This window comes from Mytilus trossulus, chromosome 4 (assembly GCF_036588685.1).
Source record: "Mytilus trossulus isolate FHL-02 chromosome 4, PNRI_Mtr1.1.1.hap1, whole genome shotgun sequence".
NCBI lineage: Eukaryota > Metazoa > Mollusca > Bivalvia > Mytilida > Mytilidae > Mytilus > Mytilus trossulus.
The window spans coordinates 39385369-39407966 of record NC_086376.1 but is presented as its reverse complement, the minus strand read 5'-3'; the positions used below and the strand labels follow the sequence as shown (position 1 = coordinate 39407966).

The following is a 22598-nucleotide window of genomic DNA, read 5'->3' as shown; positions in this document are numbered from 1 at the left end:
TCGAATTTTAATACATAGAATGTTCGCATCACAAATGAGATAGTATGTTTGTACATGTATTTGAAATTTAGTATAAAACTTCACTTTTCAAGACTTAAAATTGGTTGTTTATTCAAAGGTTTTTCACTTTAGGTACTCAGATATTGCAAAGTCAATTAATCAGAACCAAGTAAATGTTAGGAATACTTTTTATAGCTGGCAAATTTAGTTTTATCCTGATCGGGAAATCATTGAGATATTCAGAGGTAAAGCAATGAAATAACATTAATAAGACAAACTTATTTAAAAGAAATACCCTAGTGAAGCATTACATAACTTGTAAACGTGTTATGTTCTGCAAAACTTTAGACAAGATATAATTTTAATAAGATGGGATACGTATATATAATAGATCCAACTATGCGGAAACACTCAGCTTTAATAAAATGAATGTATATGTTGCGCAAAATCTAAAATATCATGATAAGCAAGCTTAAGAACACTTGAAATAATTTTGTTCCAAAAATATTTATTAAACAATCTTGGCACTAAAAGAACAACAAAATAGAGAGAGAGAGAGAGAAAAGAAAGAAAAAAGGAGGGTCGTGCCCAAACATCAGGTGCAACCAATGTGTCTTTATGTGATCATACATTTTTGTAATCATTCGTTCGGAAATGCAGATCATGTTGCAGGATATTCTTATTTTGGCCCTTTTATTGCATACTTTGCAGAATGATTTTGCTCGCTGTTGAAGATGGTACGGTCTTGTTTTGCTTACTGTACTAGTGTACGATATGCGTTTTCTTATTGTTGAAAGCGTTCAATGATCTGTTGTTTTTCTACATCATTGTCCTTTGGTCTTTGGCTCAACTGCTGCTTCACTGACAATAGTATCACATCTCTTTATTCTTATATATAAATCTAAGATTTCAAAAACAGAAACAAAATTTTATTAGATTAATTAAAACTATATGTACAATTCAAACATTCATTTGGCTTATAAATTAAAATTGTTTTTTTCCAATTCAAACTAATAATATGTTTTCTTCAAGTTCAATCTCGTCAATACATTCGGCAATAAGTTTCTCAATCATAGGCACTACAACTGCATCTTCTTGCTCTTTCTTTTCTGAATTTTCATGCTTGTCGTTTTCCTGGACTATAACACATGGATTATCTCCCTGTCCTCTGTAATCGTCAGAACAATCGGTAACTTCAATTGTTGGAATAGCTTTAATGGATAAAACTGATGGCACACCTATTGTTGATGTTGTTGGTGAATCTTCTGATGTCAGGAAATAAAATCCCCATGTCTTCCCTCTAAAGAATAGATTTTGTCTGACCCATCCAAAACCAATATTTCCTTCCATTAAAGACAACTTTAATTTCACTTGGTAACCTGTTGTTATAAAATAAAACATAAGATACATACTACAAACTAAAATGAATTCATTTATTGACAAGCTTAAAGTAATAAGAGTAGTAAAATTGGCAATCATGCCTCATCTCCTTATTTATATATATAAGTCAGAGACGTAGATGTATACCACATCTTCTTATTTTTTCACCAAATCTTCTCATTCTGATATGATTTATAATTTGGAAATTTATCTAAATGAAGTAATCCTTGATTAGGTTCACTCAAAATGTAGGTTTTCCAAACTCTTGGTTCGATCATCCTCCGCCCCTGCTTCTGTATGAAGAAGGAGGATACTGGTATAGGGAATTTGTGTGATCAGAAATTTTAACAACGCATTCTCAGTTTAAAAAAAATATCTATTATGAAAATCGATTTAACGATTCGATTCGGTTCGGGATATAATTCAAAATCGGTCGGTTGAAGCATTCTAAAAGTAAATACTTAACAAACCTGTTTTGATGTTGATAATTCCTCTTCTTTTTTCACCACGTGTTACTGGATTTATTCGAATTCCGCCATTTATGGGAAAGAAACAGCCTTCTAAAATTATTATTAAAATGAAATATTAAATAAATGAAACTAAATTGTAGTAATATGTTTACTTGCTTTGAACAGCTTGAATATCTTTGCACTATAAATCTAGCTGTATTCGTCTGTAAATAACAATCAACAGATACTACTATGTAAATGCATATGCAGTTACTCAGAAACGAAATATTTGAAATATATGGACAGATTTTCTTTATTTAGAGTTACTTTCCATTTAAAATATAAATAAAAGCTATACCAGAAATATTGTAAATATACAAGAAAGAAGAGTTATACCTTTACCACTCTCCGTTTTGTTAAACAAAGATTTCTCAATCTTTGATTTTCCCAGTACTTCAAAGTCACTCTCCTTGTAGTATATCTCTGACAACTTTTCGTCCGATTCAGAGGCTTGGATAAAATCCTACAAAACAAATATTGCATATTATTTTCAATTAAAACTGAAAACTGATGATATTTTTGGAGAAAATTACATAAGTTTAGAAGATATTAAAACAGCTTTAAAAATTTTGTAAGAATTTGAAGTGTTTCTGTACAACACGTTATATTTATAACAAATAGTCATTGCTTACAATTACCAATGATTCCCTATATATAATCAACAATTTTTTTCCCACAAAAGAGGGGGTTGGGTCAAGCGACCCGCCTGTTTAAATACGGACGTTATTGAATTTATTTTGTATCTGTGTGAATGATAATGTGAAGATAAGTATTTCGGGGTCGTACTTGAAGTATACAAACCTCAGGTACTGGTGTGTTGTAGGTGGATGATGTTATCTCATATAACTTCTCAACGATGCCATCAATGTTAACTGCTGTTAGTTGTTGATCTACCAAGTTAAATCTGAAAAAAAAAAATCATTGCATAAGATCAAATTCGTCTACAGTTCCACGCATGAAACTGGAGATCCTACTGATTCTATTGTACTCTTTTAATACACATGTATGTCAAGTTAGATTGTAGAGTGAAGTGATATTTTTAAGGGTTCATAGAAAGCATCTAGTTGAGACATATGTCCATTGGGCAATACATTAAAAAAAACTGTTAAACACCATGAATATTTAAGCAACTAGATATAGATCAATATAAGATGTGTTATACCATTGTTACATACTATCATACTTTTCTTAAGAAACGATGCAAGTTCATACCCATCTTGTTCCGTTGCCATGTATGCAGCCTGTATCATGTCACTGTATGCATGGGTTAAGCTTTCTTTCATGACAGATGACAACTTTTCTCGGATGGCAGCCACTTTCTATAAGAAAATAATAAGTTTGAAAATATGGGTTTTGTAAACAAAAAATTAATAATTATAACCTAAGAAACATGATAGTAACTAACGAACTCAAAAGGAATTACAACAAACAGTTGTTGAGGCTCCTTCCTCTGGCCAAAAATGTGTGTTGTCTGCTGCAGCTCCATTCATTATTGACATTATGTTTTCAATGGCCTCAATCTCCCTCCCCGCTCCTCTTTGATAATACTAGTACCGACAGTGGAATAACAGGGACGAATTTATCCTAAAGTTCCTTAACTAAGTAAATGCAAGTCAATGTTTTCAAAAGGCTTACTACAGATTGTGCGTTCGCCTTTGAACTTTGATTGGTTACTAGTAACTTAAATTTTATTTTCTTATCTTTTACAAGTAGTTGGTAAAAATTTCTACAATGCAGGAACAACAAATTTTAAATGGGAAAACCAAATTCGTTGTCTGGTGTTCATTTTGACAACCTTACTAAATAGGATTTCCATACTGAACGGCATTAAACATTAAAAAAAAACATAATCTGGAACAGAAAATTGATAGACATAGTTTACAGCAAATTAAATTTAATTTTAATTAATAAATTTACCTGCAAAACAGCTGTCCTCAGTTTCTTCTCATATTCCATTTTTTCTTGGAAGCAAACCAGTATAGCTCTGTAACGTGTTGCTGCCTCACTCTGCTTTTTAGCTAGATTATCATATTTGCTTTGAAGCTTACTAGTATTAGATTGTTCTTCATCTATGTTTTTCTTCAAGAAAGTGTCCAATCTAATTGTTCCTGTGTTTAAGGCGTTTTTCCCAGAACCAACAATCCTTGAAAGAATAAAAATCAAGCACTGACAATAAGTTTAAGAAATAAAGGTTTGTATCCAAATATATACATGCATATTAAAATCATTGAAATCTCAATTACATTTTCCAAGCTCGTTTTGATTACGTCCTCATGAGGAATTTTTCCCCTAATATTTCTCTTTATTACATTTAAAAATTTTCGATAATGTTTCAGATTCCTGAATACTGAGTACAAGTCCAATTTTAAAAATGTAATTCATTTAATGTTTTATGAATAACTGAATGTATAATTATCGTACTATGTCCAGTCTTGTGTTTTCCTTTTCTTTATTTTATTAACATGTATCATAGTTCTTATAACTTACTTTCTGTAAATCCCTGAGTCCCTCCAGACATATGATATGACTCCTTATTTTACGACTAACTTCCTTCTCCATTATTATAATATCTTGACAAATACTAGGATCAAATCTGAAAGAAGAATGAAATGCGGGTTAAGATAATTTGTTGGTGTCAATGATATATTTGCGATCTGTATCTAAAGACTGTCTCTTGAATGTGTTGTTAAAGCAAAGTTCTTACAACATTTAAGCTAGCTTATATATAACATTTGATAATATACAAACATGTTAACAATATACCATTTGTGATTGTATATTCATCTTATACATGTACTCACGTAACGTCAAAGTCTGGTTTCTTTTCTTTTATGACAGCATTGGCTGGTGTCTGACAGTTTAGAAGATAGGCGGTGTTACAAAGTGGCACCAACAAGTCCTTCATTTCAACCATACCTGTAAAAAAAAATAACACATTATATACACAAATAAGTTATCAATAATCCACAGTCCATACAAAATATATGACATAATTTTATATAGACTGCAGAGCTGTCTACATATTCAATTATAGCAATGTTCTGTTTGTTTTTGTTTTTGTTTATTTTTATACAACTAACTTAACAAGTGAGGACACATATCAGTGTGGATAGTATGTTTAAAACAATCAAAGATTAGAAATCATCTCCAAATCATATAGGAGCATACAAATCAATATATAATTTAAGAGATTTCAAACATATGACGGACCATTTCTTTAGTACTACAAACGATTTTTATCCATAAAGGCTCAAAAAGGTTGAAGGATGCGGGATTTTCTAGTTGCATTGAAGACCTATTGGTGACCTTCTGCTGTTGTCTGTTCTATGGTCGGGTTGTTGTCTCTTTGGTACATTCCTCATTTTCATTCTTAAGTTAATCATCACTTATACTTTTTTTGTCACATTTCGAATTCATTATATTTGAATTATTTCAAAGATATATGTTCAAAGGTGAAAATTATTAACTTATTAGATTCTAAACAATGTTTGTAACATTACAATGATAAAAAAGAATACCGAAATTGTCATCTTCCTGGGAATAAGCCATTCTCTTCGCTACATATATTGGTGCTGGCATTCCATTTACTGTAAATGTTTCCGTTGCAAATTCCTTCAAAAGCCTACAGTACCATTTATACTGGTCAATTCTAAACGAAAATAATTATAATTAATAATTCGTAATAAATGAAATAAAGTTATACAGAAGATACTGTAGTATCCAGATTAACCCGGGAACTCACATCATACACATCCGTATAACTCTTATTATTACGTTACGTTGCTACAGCAAAAATATTGTTTTGAGACAGCCATTATCAAATTACTATCTAAAGAAGCTAGTCTTAGATGTTTCATTGGCGACGAGGATGGTATACTTATAGGGGGTGTCAATACAGAGGAACATCACAAAACACTGAGAGAAGTATTAAAAAGAGCAAAATATTTTGGAATAACACTAAAAAGAGAAAAATGTGAATTTGGAGTTAATGAGTTAGAATTTTATGGATGTAAATTTACAAAGGATGGATTGAAGCCAACACATGAGAAAGTTAGAGCTGTAAAAGAAGCAAAAGCACCAGAGTCAAAAGAAGCAGTAAGAAGTTTCTTGGGAATGATTGGATATTTATCAAAGTTTATACCGAGCTACACACTACTAACAGCACCACTTAGAATACTAACGCATAAAGATACACAGTTCAGGGACACGGAGAGAATTCAGCATTTGAGAAGCTAAAGGACAGTATTACAAATGAAAGTACAATGGTATTTTTCAATCCGATGAGACCGATAGTGTTACGTTGTGAAGCAAGTTTCAATGAAGGACTGTCAGCAGGATTATTTCAACGAACAGAGAAAGGATTACAACCAGTACATTTCATTAGTCGATCTTTGTCAGATACAGAAAAGAGGTATAGCCAGACTGAAAAAGATGCATTATCTATTCGATGGGCAAAGAATAGATTCAGTATATATCTTCTGGGAGCACAATGAATGCTATGGTTGAAGACAACATTAAACACTGTTTTGAATGTCAAGTAACAACAAAACAACAAGGAAAAGAACCATTGAAGATGACAGAAATACCAGAAAATCCATGGGAAGTTGTATCTGTAGATTTTGGAGGACCATATCCAGATGGACACTATAATTTAGTGGTAATTGATAAAAGAACAAGATATCCTGAAGTAGAAAAAGTAAACACAACCGCTTGCAAACAAACAAAAGATAAACTTATGAGGATCTTTGCGACACATGGAATTCCAAGAAGGCTAGAAAGTGATAATGGACCACCATTTAATTCTGTTGAATTCGCCAACTTTGCCGCAGAACAAGGATTTGAACACCATAAAATTACACCCTTACACCCGAGAGCTAATGGAGAAGCCGAAGCCTTCATGAAAGTATTAAACAAGACCGAAAAAATAGCAAATTTACAAAACAGGGATAGTGCAATAGCTGTACATGAAATGCTTGTGGGATGTCGTTCCACACCTCATCCAGCAACAGATGTACCACCATATGAAGCACTCATGAAAAGACGAGTCAGAACTAAATTAGGATGTATTCCAAGAACAAACAAAGATGATAAAAGAATTAATGAAAAAGACAAATCTTACAAAGACAAAATAAAACATCAAGCTGAGAACAGAAACACCAGAAAACACAATTTAAAGATAGGCGAGTATGTGTTATTGGAACAAAACAAGAGAGACAAACGGACAACAGCATATGAGCCAGTATTCTATGTAGTTTTTGTAGTAAATGGCTCAACCATAGGTGCAAGAAGAGTATCAGATGAAAGAGAGATTCGTAGGGATGCTAGTAAATTTAAAATAGCAAACAAACTGGTAAAAGAAGAAGAATATGGGCCCCCGCAAGACAGGCGCGGGAGGGGGCAAATTGGAGAGAGGAACTGCTAAGGAATACAGAACAAAAGAATAATATTAACAATGAACAAAGTTTAAATCAATTGTCAAATCAGAGACCCCAACGCGAACGTAGGGTACCAGAAAATTTTAATGACTACATTATGTCACGGAGATAAACTGACAATGATATGAAATACACGTGAATTTATACAGACTGCTAATCAAAGACAACACAAACAAAGTGAAATACTTTTTATTTATTTAATTTCAAACTTCTATTTTTTTATAAGTTAAGGAGGACGGTAGTATCCAGATTAACCCGGGAACTCACATCATACACATCCGCAACTCTTATTATTACGTTACGTTGCTACAGCATTATTTGTATATTGTTTTGAGACAGCCATTATTAAATTACTATCTAAAGAAGCTAGTCTTAGATGTTTCAATTACCGGTGGTTTTTTTTATCATAAGCTGTATAACTATCAATGATCATTTTTTTTCGAGTAAAACATTATTATCTTATTTGAAGCCTCTGGTACATTCTACTTCGAAAACCATGCTAAACTACGTTCATTTCTTTCGCCTTTAGTCTTTGAAGAATATTATATCAAAATACAAACTTATAAAGTTAATAACCACATATTAATGGTAACTAAATACATACATAATAAACTGCTTCAAGATTAAGTCAAGTCTTGAAATTGAAATACTCTCCATCTTTAAGAATAGTAGATTTTTTTATTATTTTTTTTTTTAAGTTCTACTATAAACGTCGTTCTCTTTACTACTAAAGCGACAACTATACTGAACGTCGCCAAGGTACCTCAGCTGGACAACGTCACAATGTTGCGACTACAACGTCGTTGACATGCGGATATCGTTCGGTGTCTCTTGAACTTTTCCGATTTCTTCTATTAACTTTTTCCACTGCGTATGCACTTAATAAATGGTCAGTGCATGAGCACCAGTTTTTCCTGTACATTTTGATCCCGTTAGACGAATATGTCTTTATTTTTTCCATATGCATATGGAAAAAATAAAGCTTTAAATTTAACTTATCGGACCACAGATGAATTATCACGTTGTGATTGGTTAAACGCCGTCACGTGGTGACCCCCTATGAGACCGTATGGGGTTAGTAAGTTTCATATGGGGTTCGTGACGCGTTAATGGCGACGTCATCTATTAATGTTGTTGTGTTTCATTGTTTATTTTTCAACAAAACGCCGCAGAAAATACTAGTACTCAGGAACTGAAATGAAAAGAGGCAATAGATGAATGTCAACAATACGGACTGTAACGTCATTACGTTTGTTCGAATTTAACTCATATGATCCAATTACATGTATGGTCAGCTCGTACTGGACCATACGCGTATAGTCATACGGTCCGACCGTACGCGTATGTTCGGACCATACGAGTATACGTATACGGTCCAAATACTCGTATGGTCTGGAATATATGCATGACATAGGATAGCTCGTTTTGAAATTCTAATGTTCAAATCTATGCAGAGAATAATGAGAATAGAGGGTAGCCAGTTTTTTTTTTAAATGTCATTGTTTTGTATCCTTTGATAATTAGTGTTGCGGTAACGAATATTACCAACTACATTTATTCAAATTAAAGGCAAAGCAACAACTGTACGATAATTTTTCATTTCACCATCATCATCATTTTGACATCTTTCTTCCTTAAATGAGCAAATTTAATTAGGAGAACATGATCGTTTATGTTTATATAATGGTTAGCAGGGTTGAGTTCAATATCGTAGCAACTACGTAGCGGCTACTTAGCTGCTATCAATAGCTATGTAACAACTAGTCTATAGCTACACGTTCTATTGTCAAATTCTACGTAGCACTACGTAGCCGCTACTATATTAAACGCAAACCAGGTAAATCAGTTCCGATATGACGGCACCTTGTGTATCTTCTTCTTCTTGATTGTTGTATTTCTTGCGAAAGTGTCTCGTATTCAAGAAAAAGAAAAAGCGCTCAATGGCTTTAGTTTTATCAACATGGTCGCTTTATCATAAATCCAGGGTTAAGTTTAATATCGTAGCAGCTACGTAATGCTACATAGATTTTGACTATTGAACGTGTAGCTATATACTAGATGTTACATGTATATAGATAGCAGCTACGTAGCCGCTACAGTGGCGGATGCAGGAATTTTCGAAAGGGGGGTGCTAGCCCAGGGCAAAAGGGGGGGTGCAAAATATATGTCCCGATTCAAATGCATTGATCGGTCAAAATAAAGGGGGGTGCGCACCCCCGGACCCCCCCCCCCCCCCCCTTCTGGATCCGCCACTGCGCTACATAGCCGCTACGTAGCTGCTACGATGTTGATTTCAACCCTGGAAGAATTTTGCGATTGTGACTATCAGGAAACAGTAATTTTTATCATTATAACTCATTAATCGACCAAACAGACAAATCAAGGTAGCAAACAAAAATTAATGACATATCGGGAACTCCAGAAGGAGCGACACGTGGTGCATCGACAGGTTAATCATGTGGTGATATTCACGAATAATCAACCATGCGAAACCACACTCAAAATTTAACAATAGGGAAACTTAGCTTTTGACGAATTTCGTATAGCACGAGCCAGGGAGTATAGAAAGTCCCTGCACGAGCGTTGTGTATAAGTTAATGTATGTAAACCCTTCACAATGGAGCATTGGATAGGGTATGTTATTGGTGAGAAAGGGAAAGTTTACAATTTGAAAATCGAAATATTAATTTTTCTTAAAAATTCTACCTTAAAATCGTCGATTTGTGTCAATATCGCGGAAAAGATAAGGATGTGAAGATAAGTGTTCTAGACTATCTATGCCGTTTATCATTCATATTTATTCAAATATATGTTCACTTCTTAAATAAATTTAGAAAAAGTTATCTTAAATATTGTTTCAGATCATCTAAATTGAATTGGAACAAAGTTCATGTTTTCAAAAGCCATTCTCTCTTGTATAGTAAAAACAAATCATTTGTGTACGTCTACCATTGTATCGTTGTATATGTACTGTAAAAACGTACTCTAGTAGACCGTACAATGTTTAACATTATGCCCAGTTGTACTTTTGCTCATGTAGAATAATATTCACATTTATGACACTAATAACAGGCAAATTGACAAATTGATATGATATATAATTATATATATATAGTGCATCAGATATAAACTTAATCATTATAGTTTTATACAATTATGCAACAAGTCAATCGGATGTCTGAAAATAATTCCGCTAAATGTTATAGTATGTATTTACTAAGGTTGTATTTGGTCAATTCGTAGTCGTAGATACTGTTCTCCTTCAGTGAGTTTTGTCCTTTCATCTGTGTGTGTAAAACGAGATGATAACTTCTTTCAAATTAAAAAAGAAGTAGAGCAAATTTTGAAATTTTACTCATTATTACATTATTTAAGTAACATTTTCCCCCATTAAGTTCATCTTTAGTGTTTATTAACAAACTTTCTGAAAGTTTTGAGGGCATTTATCTAAAAAAAAAATTGAAGGAGTAAATAAATATATAACAAAACAAACACACTCTTTCTTGAATATAACTGAAAATTTTTACTTAATTTCATAAACGTAAAATTCTGCAAAATCTACAGAAATCAAGAAATGTACCGTACAAAGGTGCTAACCTTGAATCATTCCATTCCACTCCACCATACAATGTTTATCAGTATACCATACAACTGGTCTGTAACGTTTGTGAATATCCTGTTTTCTTGAAGTACGTGTCAAGAAGTTAGTTAGAATTAAACCTGAATAATCCAGTCGTTATATTCCAGACCGTAAGAGGGCGCTGAATTATTCGAGTTAGTGAGTATTTCGTTTTATTTTATATTTAGAATTGAATTCAATATGAATTAGTTTTATGGGAAGGAAAATCAATGAAAAAAACGTTGTTCTGTATCATCAACCCGTGATGATGATATAGGGTATATTTTTTAATGTTACATGTATGTAAGCTTACAGTTTTCGATTAAAAACATTTTTTGAATAGCCAAAACCAGTTTAGTTTCATGTCTGCAGCCTTTGAAGGTAAAATGCTAAAGAAGATATATGAAAGATCATGTAGATGACGGATTTTTTTGTCACGAAGTTGTACAGTGTAAAAGCGTTATTGTTTCAACATGGGTCTCGAAAATGGGATATATAACTATATTGTTTGTGGCATTTTAAGTTTGAAATTGAGAATGGAAATGGGGAATGTGTCAAAGAGACAACAACCCGACCCTTGAAAAAAAACAACAGCAGAAGGTCACCAACAGGTCTTCAATGGAGCGAGAAATTCCCGTACCCGGAGTCGTCCTTCAGCTGGCCCCTAAACTAATATATACTAGTTCAGTGATAATGAACGCCATTCTAATTTCCAAATTGTACACAAGAAACTTAAATTAAAATAATACAAGATTTATTAATTAGTACAATTTAGTATTTAATCGTCAAAAAAACTCTATTGCGGTTTTTAACAGATGTTCTATAAAATAACAGGATATAATTAAACTGTATGAGACACAGGGGAAAGTACATTATCATAAATCATACATGTTTATGGTTTTTTTTATAATACATAACAAATTGAAACAATAGCGTATTGACTTCAATCAAGGTACATTTCTACAGTTTGTATAACTGAAGATAAGGTTATGGTACATATTTTTTCATGAGACAAGTTGGTGTGCGGATGATAAACAAATGACAGGGAATTCAACCTCACTGTAATTAACTCTTTATAATTGATATTGCAGCGGTATGATCATTTAATTTAGTTTTATTATCAGTATACTCTGGTTTGTTATCATGAATTATATTAATATTTGTATAACAGTTATATATAATTTTCATTCGTTTCTCTATCATTCTATTCTACTATTCAGAATTCTAATAATAGGACAGTACAGTCAAAGGTACTTGGGGACAGGACAATATTTTTTTGCCCTCCCCCTTTTTTCCCAAATCCGCAATGTTTTCGTTTTCTATTAATTTCAATTATTTTCACGTTTTTCTGTATATGAAGAACATGTATACACTTGTAACTTGTAAGTTCCTAAGTTCCTATGACTTTATGGACACTCTTCTGTAATATTTCATTTTTCTAATAATTTTGATTTGAGTAGTCATTCATATTTTCACGCGTTTATTGCAAATCATTCTTTTTACTATATTTTCACGAGCGTTAACACAAACTTTCGGAATTGACATATACATTTCTCACGACAAAACAGTTTCATACCATTTTATATGTTCTTAAAAATTATGTTCTTGAATCTTTAGTAATGAAATTATTGTATAATAAGCGATAAGGAATGTTATTTTACACTCGATAATATCCGCGTAATTTTACGAAATACGTTTGGTTATCAGTCAAAAACACAAGTCACTTGAGTAAAATGTTTGTGGGCCGGCAACAATACATCGGAATGCCCTCATGGTCATCCGCCGTAAAAAAATATATATATATAGTGAGAATGAAGGCTTAGAGGCTACATGCATACGAGATTCCTCGTCAAGTCAAGATTCATAGGTGCATACTTATCCAAGGGTCCTATTTATAAATTAACGGTTTCCAACACTTTTTTTTAAATACTAAGGTTTTTCTACCGCATGAATAGATTTCTTAAGCTGTATTTTGCTAAACTTTTAGACTTGGTCCTCTGTTCTTCAACTTTTTACTTCATTTGGCTTTTCAATCTTTTATTGGATTCGAGCGTCACTAATGAGTCTTTTGTAGGCGCTTCTGGCACACATTCAAAATGTAAAACCTGGTATCTATGAACAGTTTGTTGTTTATGTTTTTTTCTCTAATCTGTTTGCCTAGAACTAGGGTGCTACCACTATATAAAAAAAAATACCTACGAGACAAATTATACCATTTGAATAAAAATATTGCATTTAAATGAAAAAATGTACCAATTAAATTAAAAATATTGCATTTGAATAAAAAATATCAAAATTTTGCAACCAATAATACCATGCCACATTTCATGCATTATTTTGTAATACCTGATTTCACCATAGTACTACGTCCCACTTTTTATAGAACATCTTCCTTTTATCAATCGATATTGTTATATACGGAAGCGTATTAGCGCCACACATTTTTTTTTTTCCCTATGTTTGCGTTATAACGCAAACCTTTGCAAACCTTTGCGTTATAACGCAAACCTATAAAGCAAACCTTTGCGTTATAACGCAAACGCAAACCTTTGCGTTGTAACGCAAAGATTTGCGTTATAACGCAAATGTTTGCGTTTAACGCAAAGGTTTGCGTTACAACGCAAAGGTTTGCGTTATAACGCAAACATAGGGAAAAAAAAAAAAAATGTGTGGCGCTAATACGCTTCCGTAGTTATATGTTACCAAAGTTTCACTTTAAAATTGAAAGATCTTGAGACAGATAATATTTAGTGTGAACTTTTTTTGACACGTTCTCAGCACCAACATATTTAAACCATGGCCAATTCTGACATGTAATTTGAAAATAAAGTTTGAAAATAATTTTAACAAGATTTTTTTTAAATTTTAAAACAACTCTATATAAAGATATAAAATGTGTCAGAAGTGTTTCTTGTGATTTTCTTTCATGAATAACGCTCAAAGCCGAATATTTGAATGTCAAGGATGTATTAGAACCGAAACAGCCGAAGAACTGTATGAATTATCTTTTAACCTGCAATTGGGTGTCCTATTATACAGATACAGCCCTACAGATATCGATATGCTGTATCTGTATACTATACAGATATCGCTTTAAAGCTCCGCCCACTGCCGGACTAAGAGTACTGTTTGAACCTGTGTGACCTCAGAATGTGTATTCCAGTTGCATTCCAATGACGATGACAATTGTCGATTTCAAAACTTGAACGTGTATTGAACGTGTATGATTGTGTTACAAAATCAACCATGTCAATTTCAGCATGCATGTTTGGTGAATGTCAAGTCTGAAGCGTAGGACAACTCGTACACTTCTGTTTCAAATTTGACAATGTTTTGTTATTTGTTTTTACTGTTGAAATAAGTGGTTAACTTGTTATGTTATAAAAGATAATTATTCACCTTGAGCGATGTATTATTGTTGACCAATCGAGATTCTTTTTTTTTTTTTCGAACCCGTTTCAGCGTAATGTGTGATTTTGATATTACTACGCGGGCCTCAAGGGATTACAAATAGAAAATAAATGCTAAATATGTAAGTTTTGTGGCTTTCAAAACACAAAAAATATACAGAATTAATTGCAGGATAAAGACAATAACTGTTTAGGGTCTTTAAATATCAGCTGTATTTGTACTCGGCTCGAAACAGGTGTAGTAGCTCGCTTAAAGCTCGCATACACCTTGTCTCGTAGCCTCGTACAAATACAGCTGATATTTAAAGACACTAAACAGTTATTGTCTATATATTCTAACAGGCCCTTACTACTATAATCTGCTGAACAGATTAAACTGTAACTTCGGATATAAAATTTGAAGTACTCGTTTTACTATGATCGCTATTGAGATGTCATTGAGATGTGTTTTATTGTTGAATCATGCTTCAAAACTATAAAACATTAGGCATAGTGAATTGTTAAATACGCCCTTTCATTCAAAAGCTAAACAGTGTATAAAATCAGGTCAGATATTTTAATTAAAAATCTTAAACACAACCACTTTTTACATTGTCTGCTGATATAAAGCATCTACAACGATATAAACTATCCCTAGTCTTGAGAAATAAACTTGATAAGCAATTACAAAACAAAGGGTAAATTAATCAGAATTAAGCCTCTGATGATTGTGTCTATATTAGAGGGTCTATATGGCGGTTCCTAATTTCTTTATTCTTTTTTTTTTACCATGTTTTTTTTTTATTCTTTATCTATTTTGCCCATTATTCTCTATTCTATATATGTTTGCACCCCATAATTCCATTTTCTTAAATTTTGGTTATTTTTTCTCTATTATAATTGTTTGACCCTTCATTCTGCACCTTTTGTCAATCGTTATCTTCTCTATAAACCCTCTCCAGACCCGCACAGTATTGTTTTATTTATCTATTTCTCAGTGTTTTATCTTACTCGTGATTTTGAGAAGTTTGGATTTTCCACAAATTCTTATGTTTCATTGGGTTTTTATCTTCATATGATAATGATGATGTAAGTTTCGGAAGTAATTGTGCAATTTATATGGATATATAGCATTTGGATTTTATAAATTCCACACTTAGATTATTATATAATTTGACTTGGAACAGATCGCAAACCAAGGTAATTCGTTTTTTTTTTTCTTTTGATCTGATTTATAAAGGAAACATCAACTGATACAACCAATTTGTCAATTTTGTGCTGTCTTGAAATATCATGGGTATTTTCATTTTCTGTAAATTTACTGTTTAATAATGATAAATGTTGGAATGTTTAAAACGCCTTGTAGGTTTTTTTTTTATTACCCGCATGTCATAGAGAATTGCTATTCCCATATTCCAAATGACGAAAGAGAAAGAAAAATCTTAATATACACATGCAACCAAAAAGTTTTACAAACACATGCAAGAACTGTTGTTGCGCATTTACTTCAAGGGCAAATTTTCCCAAACAAATTGTAACAATGTGATTTTTTTTACAGAATGCCAAGTCTTCAGGGACCTTTATTCGTTATACTTATCGTACTTTATGTACTTGTTCCAGGGATTGCGACGAACAATTTCCGATACTTTAACTTGTGCTGGCCGGACTATTGGGCTTGGAAGAGAGGTAATTTATAGTTATATATATATTTTTTTACAATGATATCAAATCGTACAATCGAACAATTTTTACTTGTATTTGTCAAATTATGCATAGAAGGGCATTCATAGCAAACAAAATAAATTAGTTAGTATCCGAAAGACAACATACACTTTTCTTCCAACACATTTTCCGTACCGGTTAACAATGACTCAGCAAAGGTACTCACCTGTTAAAGGACTAATGACATAGAATTTAAGCAACTTTTTTTTTTTATCTTTTTAAGGTGGTATGGGAGTCTAAATCTAAAATGATCGAATTTATTAATTATAATTTGCCAAAATTGATATATGTTCAAAATATGATAAAAATAATAGGTCACTATGCATTTTCTCAAGCTCACATTGTGTATGGATTATATGTAGGAAAAAGCATCATTATGTGATTAGCAGCTAAACTTAACAATATGATTGTAAAATAAAATACCATTCTTTGAAAATATCAAAAACAAAAAAGGGACACCGTGCGTTTTTTACTTCTAAAAGACAGAATAGCAAAATTCCATTTAAGAGTTGCCCCCCTTAAAATGCCAATTTAAAAATATTAAAAATCAAGCAAAAATAATCAACACTTGTAAAATTATAATATTTCTAAGTTATAATCTTAGAAATTTGTTCTTTAAAATGCAAATTCACATTAGTTATCTACAATCCTGCAACAAATGTAGCTAATTTGATTGAAAATCTGGACCTAAGATTTTTTTTTTTTAAATCCAAGACAGTGAAAAACACCCATACCACCTTTAATGACTATGTGAAACGCATCTATCCCATCGAACTAGAGATAAAGGATACTACAGATACAGTTAAGCCGGCCTTATATCTCGACTTAATCGAGAAATTGACAATGAGGGTCGGTTGAAAACAAAACTTTACGACAAAAGAGATGATTTAAGCTTTCCAATTGTGAACTTTCCATTTCTAAGCAGCAACATTCCAGCAGCACCTGCATACGGGATATATATCTCCCAATTATACGATATTCCCGTGCTTTCCTTTCATGATTTTCTTGATAGAGGGTTGCTGCTAACAAGGAAGCTATTAATTCAAGAGTTCCAAATGGTGAAGTTGAAACCATCCCATCGTAAATTCTACGGACACCATCACGAGTTGGTTGACCGTTATGGAATAACCGTTTCACAAATGATATCGGATATTTTCATTACATCATAACTTCAATCCCCTTCCCTTTCATGAATGTGACCTACCGAATTAGACTATTTACCGGATTTGTTATCACGTAAGTAAAAAACGACTGATGCCACGTGTGGAGCAGGATCTGATTACCCTTCAGGAGCACCTGAGATTACCCCTAGTTTTTGGTTGGTTACGTGTTGTTTATTCCTTAATTTTCTATTTTGTGTCCTGTGTACTACTGTTTGTCTTTTTCATTTTTAGCCATGGCGTTGTCAGTTTATTTTCGATTAATGAGTTTGACTGTCCCTTTGGTATCTTTCGTCCCTCTCTTAAGTCAATACAACAACATTGTGTACTTAGTCGAAGGAAACACATATTTTAAATCTTATTTTCTTTTTTAGGATATGATTGCTGTATAAACGAAAATAAAAATATAATAAGGGAACTTACATCAAACCTGCAGCGAGTTAAAACAGAATTAGACAGACAGAAAAATGTCACAGCGACATCCGACGCAGAATTTTTAAAAAGAATATCTACCTCTATAGTAGAACAGAATAGTTTATGGTTAAAATGCATCACCGTAAAACCTGGCAGAGATTGCGACATCACACAAGGTTGTGCAACTAAAGACAGAACATGTCGTCCAATTAATGTGTGAACATGTCGTCCAATAAATGTGTGAACATTTCGATAGTCAAAGAATAACGTAAATACTATTAAAACATTTGGAGTAGTTTGTAGAACCACTAAACAGTTGGAGTACTTTCCATAACTGCTAAGTAGTTGGAGTAATTTGTTTACGTACCTACTAAACATTTGGAGTAATTAGTTGCCAGGAGATGTGTTTTTATTTAATATTATTGAACTGATGGGACGGCTTTACTGTCCATTTAGAATTTATTTTTTTGAAAATTGTCAGAGACATCGAGTTAAAAAATCACTAAACATACTGTTTTTTTATTTTAAGATCATGAAGATTTTATTTGGCTAATTTCGTCTTAAAATAACTAAAGAAATTATTATCTGATTTCAAAATTTAGATCCATGAAAAAAGTTGTTGTTTCTGGCCGTCTTTCGCGTTTCATGAGACGTTATACTTAAAATGCCGTGGCATGAAAATTGAGAAACAATTCAATAAATTATAATTTAAAAACAAATTTACGAAAAAAACAATTATGACACACATGAACCAACGACAACCACTGAACTAATGGCTATTGACTTGGGACGGGCACAGAATGCAAGCGAACGTGTTAACATGTATGTGAGCGCTCAACCATCCCTCTAACCTGAAACAGCACAACATAAAACCGAATATAATAATCAGTTGGAAAAATGCTCATCAGAACGATTTAAAGCAAAACACCAAACAAAAAAACAGAGATGACGTTGAATGGTATATATCCATCCGTCATACCTAATAACAAAAAAAAAGACACTATCAAAGTACAGATCTGAGAGTACTATTACTGTCAGTTAGTTCAAAGCCAATAACAACTAACAAACAAATCATGTATCTAAAACTAAAATATCAATCAGTACACATACAACATTCAATGGATTTAGTAAAAAGACGTCATAAGCAGTCAGAGAACAACCTGAACAGAATTTCAATACATAAATAAAATAAAAAACAAACGAAACATTAAAATCTAGTTTCAAACATTTAACGTGTTTTTATATAAAAAAAAACCAAAAAAACCCAACAACATAGGTATGTTAAAATGTCTTTGAAAATAATTTCAAACAAAATTATGAATACTACTTGAATATAAAACAAAAAGATATGGTATGCTTTTCAATAAGATAACAACCCAACACATAATAAATGATGCGGCTTTATAAAACTAAATGTAACAGTACCGCCATCAACAATGAGACAACCCAAACGCAAAATGAAACGGTAAAGTCAACTACATGTACATTTCACCGTTCGGCCTGCATAATTGAGCAAACACAAAACTTTTTCAGCTATAATCAACTACTTAGTATACGTCACCGTACTGCATTGAACGATGAGCAAACCAAAAAAGGTATAAGAATATTGAATCAAATGATTTTCGACAATACTCATGAGTTTTCTCCTCCCATCTCCATTCTCTAAGTCATCAAGCTAGATATTTCCAAGCCTTTGTATAAATATCTTATATTCGTCTCATTTTAAAATGTTTAGCCGCGGTTACAACTGCCAGTTAAACGTTAGTTTGTGTTAATAAAACAGTACATAGGCACTCACTCCCAGTGACAGTATTCTGTAGGGCGAAAACAGTCTTTTTAACAAAGTTTGTAGGGTTGATTTAACGTCCAACTGATAGACGTCTTCATTGTGACGTCGGCCCTTCCCATCATACTCCTCTTTCCTTCACAACGACGTGAAAAGAGATACACGCAAAGATTCAGCAACAGTTTGCAGAGAAAAATAATAGAAATGGAAGCCACAGATGTCACAATGACCATATATATTCCAAGGATGTACGGAATAGGTTATTTTTTTAATGGAATGTAAGTATTTTAAGAATTCGCTTAGTCTAAGTTGAGAAATAGTTTTAGCTTGTGAGATCTAAATCATTAGTTTTCTCGGGGTCGGGGAGTTTATAATTTTTCCGACCATTCAAGGTTAATTCGTTTTAATTTTTGGAACTATTTTGTTTCACGATTTAGGCCTAAATTGAATTGTATTATATTTTCATGTTTTATAGCCGACCTTACGATATGGGGTTTTCTCATGTTTGAATGCATTACGGTTGCCTATAAATGCCCACACCCACTTCCGAGTTGAACTTTGGTGGATAGTTGTCGCAGTGGCAATCATACCACATTTCCATATTTCTATATATAATGATTTTATAGATGACTTAAAAAACTGATAGAAATCAACAATTTCGTTAAATCATGTTAAAATATATTTTAACATTATTTGTTGTAGGTTTGACAAGAAGATTGTCAAGCAATGTGAAAAGAAGATTACAGAAATGGAAAAGGAGATTAAAAAACACAATCAAATTTACAAGAAATTGCAGGATCAGCAAAAGGTAATAATCATCATTCACTTTAGCCCCTCCCCCGTAAAATATACTAAAAAAATAATGTGAGATTTAATAAAACAGAAAAGGGAAATTGAAGATTCAAGAAAAGGGATGGTCAAATGCAATCCTTTAAAGAGTTACCATAAAAAGAGTAAACTAACAGATACAACCCCCAAACCCCCCCCCCCCCCCCCCGTCCGCCAAAAAACCCACCCTTAAGCGAAGTTTATAAGGACATAATTCATTGTTTTTTAAATAGGAAATTCATCATATGTCTTGACCTTCTAACATTTTTCTTGTAAAAATGTATGCTAATGATAACAAATGCTTTGAATAAGACATCCTAATTTCTGGAATTTGAACAAAAAATAACATTTCAGGTGTGTTGGCTTGCCAACAGAAAAGTTACATACAAGTTGGATACTTCAAAGAAGATAAATGATTACATAAAAGAAAATTTAAGTGCTCATGAAGAACGCACAACACGAAAAGCAGTAAATAAAGTTCAGAAACATCTTCAGGAAACATTAAAGCAAGCGAAAAGGACGGAACAAAAATACCAAAATCTTCTTGAACAGGAGTCCATGACAAGATCATCTGTCAAAAAGGTAAATATGCACCATATCATAATACAAAGTAGACAAAAAAAATCATTTTATTTGATATAACAATTAAGAATAATGATAAAACTTACATGTATGACTTTATTGTCGAACAATTATTGGATGTAACAACAGCGATCGTCTCTACCCAATATACACACATAAATGTAGATTATACCTTAATGCCAAAACACAGTAAGAATCATTTGACGCCAAAGGTTTTTACTTAACTACCACTGAAAAATGTATGGCAACTTTTTGGTGCTGGGTACAAGAAAGGATGTAAATAAGTTTGCCTCGCACAGTATAGGATAAGATCTCACGACTTATAGTGTAATAATCTAAGGTTATGTTAACATTCTGCACAGATAAATATTTTCCTTAATTTTATTTTCATTAACATTAGTTCTTTTCTAAATAACCTTTGTAATTCTATTTGTTTAGCTTGAACAAGACATAGTCAAAATGATTGAATTCCAAGTGAATGATAGGACACAAGATTTAACAGCCGTGTAAGTAATTTTCATATGAACTGATGAACAGTCAAATATGTATTTGTTAATTATCATTGAAGTATGTTGACCTTTGATTTTCTTGTTACTTTACTGTCACTTGCATCTTTCCTACATCTCTTTCTCTCCATGTACCAATACGCAACAATGACAAAAAGACAAAAGGTTTTCAAAATATCGATAACAAATGTCTTGAGTCAGCAAATAACCAATACACGATCATCAAAAGTGCAAACGGTAAATGTTAACTGTCTGACTGGCTGTCTGCAAGGCAAATGTGAATCACAAAATTAAAAACTATTGTAAAAAAAAAACAGAAAGAAAAAGGATAAGAGAGACTATATTAAAGCCAAAACGAAGAATGAAGATTTTACTATGTAAAGGACGAACCAAAAGACGGGCATGAAATGACAGGAATATTTACAGCAAGCGGAGGGAAGAAATAAGGGAAATGAATAGAATTTCGCACAAATAGTGTTGGTAGATGAAAATTCAACATTCTCTAAAATGCCAAAAAATCACGTACGCAATTACAATATTTTTTCTTTCATTTCAGTAACAGTAGGATACACACAGTCATACCAATACAAACTGTTGTACAAAGAATGAGCAGCAAATACCAGTTTACCATGCCACAGGTTAGTTCATTCATCATATTCATGAGTATGTCATGTGACTTGGAAAAAATAACTTGTCTAAAACACAAAACACTTCACATATGTGTTACTAGTAATTACTAGTTAATGTATTGTCAAGAAGTAATTTCTATGTAGTTTGTTACAAGAGCTTTTAGAAAAATGTTGACTGCTGCTATCTGAGTCAAAATTTGATGATAAAAAATATACCCCAGTCAAGCTGTTTCAGATTATTTGACAGTGTTACGTTTGTAAGCATCTATAACAGATTGAATGAAATTCACAACTTCTAGAATTATTTTTTTGTTGCGCTTCCTAAATGTCCAGTGGAAACCATGACAGGTATATTCACGGCTAGGTTCTAAAGAGTTGTTTGACCGGGATGTAAACCAGACATTAATGTCAACTGCTAAAAAAGCCTTGTCTTTACTTTTTTCAGGAGTTCAGTGAAAGAAATGGATGCTATGCAAGGTTACCAGATTTTGAACTAATTAAGCGAGAATTCCGTGGATAAAGACAGAGCATCGTATACCACACATATTTGTATAAATGATTTTTTATAATTTTTTATTTCCTATTTTTACAGAATAAATTATGATATATTTTTAGAATTTGCCATTAATCTTAATTTTT

The 22598-nt window shown here is 32.5% G+C and overlaps 2 protein-coding genes and 2 long non-coding RNA genes across 6 annotated transcripts; 2 read left to right on the top strand and 2 right to left on the bottom strand.

Moving 5' to 3' along the window:
• Positions 1-1000: 1000 nt before the first annotated feature.
• Positions 1001-4476, bottom strand: LOC134713917 (uncharacterized). Its single transcript, XM_063575197.1, has 7 exons — positions 4377-4476; positions 3807-4032; positions 3102-3208; positions 2691-2793; positions 2226-2352; positions 1851-1940; positions 1001-1379 (listed from the first exon to the last, which is right to left on the bottom strand). The coding sequence occupies exons 2-7, from the start codon at positions 3843-3845 to the stop codon at positions 1006-1008; spliced, it is 840 nt and encodes a 279-aa protein (XP_063431267.1). The 5' UTR covers positions 3846-4032; positions 4377-4476; the 3' UTR covers positions 1001-1005.
• A 216-nt stretch (positions 4477-4692) lies between these two features.
• On the bottom strand, positions 4693-11062 carry LOC134713916 (uncharacterized). The gene is made up of 3 exons (XR_010106424.1): positions 10922-11062; positions 5408-5538; positions 4693-4805 (listed from the first exon to the last, which is right to left on the bottom strand). It is a non-coding gene; the product is annotated as an uncharacterized LOC134713916 (long non-coding RNA).
• LOC134713914 (uncharacterized) lies at positions 10922-18227 on the top strand. 3 transcript variants are annotated; one of them, XR_010106422.1, is made up of 3 exons: positions 10922-11102; positions 15891-16018; positions 17589-18227. It is a non-coding gene; the product is annotated as an uncharacterized LOC134713914 (long non-coding RNA). The 3 variants fall into 3 exon arrangements; XR_010106421.1 differs by having other exon boundaries at positions 10925-11098; positions 17589-18226; XR_010106423.1 differs by lacking the exon at positions 10922-11102 and adding an exon at positions 15391-15532 and having other exon boundaries at positions 17589-18226.
• A 1882-nt stretch (positions 18228-20109) lies between these two features.
• On the top strand, positions 20110-21740 carry LOC134713913 (uncharacterized). Its single transcript, XM_063575195.1, has 3 exons — positions 20110-20222; positions 20597-20824; positions 21263-21740. The coding sequence occupies exons 1-3, from the start codon at positions 20163-20165 to the stop codon at positions 21332-21334; spliced, it is 360 nt and encodes a 119-aa protein (XP_063431265.1). The 5' UTR covers positions 20110-20162; the 3' UTR covers positions 21335-21740.
• Positions 21741-22598: the final 858 nt, after the last annotated feature.

Excerpts from the sequence above, each read along its gene's own strand:
- LOC134713913 (XM_063575195.1), top strand. The coding sequence starts at position 20,163 with ATGGAAAAGGAGATTAAAAAACACAATCAAATTTACAAGAAATTGCAG. Across the intron at positions 20,223-20,596 it reads AATTGCAGGATCAGCAAAAG|GTGTGTTGGCTTGCCAACAG; the intron begins GTAATAATCATC and ends ATAACATTTCAG. Across the intron at positions 20,825-21,262 it reads CAAGATCATCTGTCAAAAAG|CTTGAACAAGACATAGTCAA; the intron begins GTAAATATGCAC and ends CTATTTGTTTAG.
- LOC134713917 (XM_063575197.1), bottom strand. The coding sequence starts at position 3,845 with ATGGAATATGAGAAGAAACTGAGGACAGCTGTTTTGCAG. Across the intron at positions 2,794-3,101 it reads ATGGCAACGGAACAAGATGG|ATTTAACTTGGTAGATCAAC; the intron begins GTATGAACTTGC and ends TTTTTTTTTCAG. Across the intron at positions 1,380-1,850 it reads AATTATCAACATCAAAACAG|GTTACCAAGTGAAATTAAAG; the intron begins GTTTGTTAAGTA and ends TTATAACAACAG.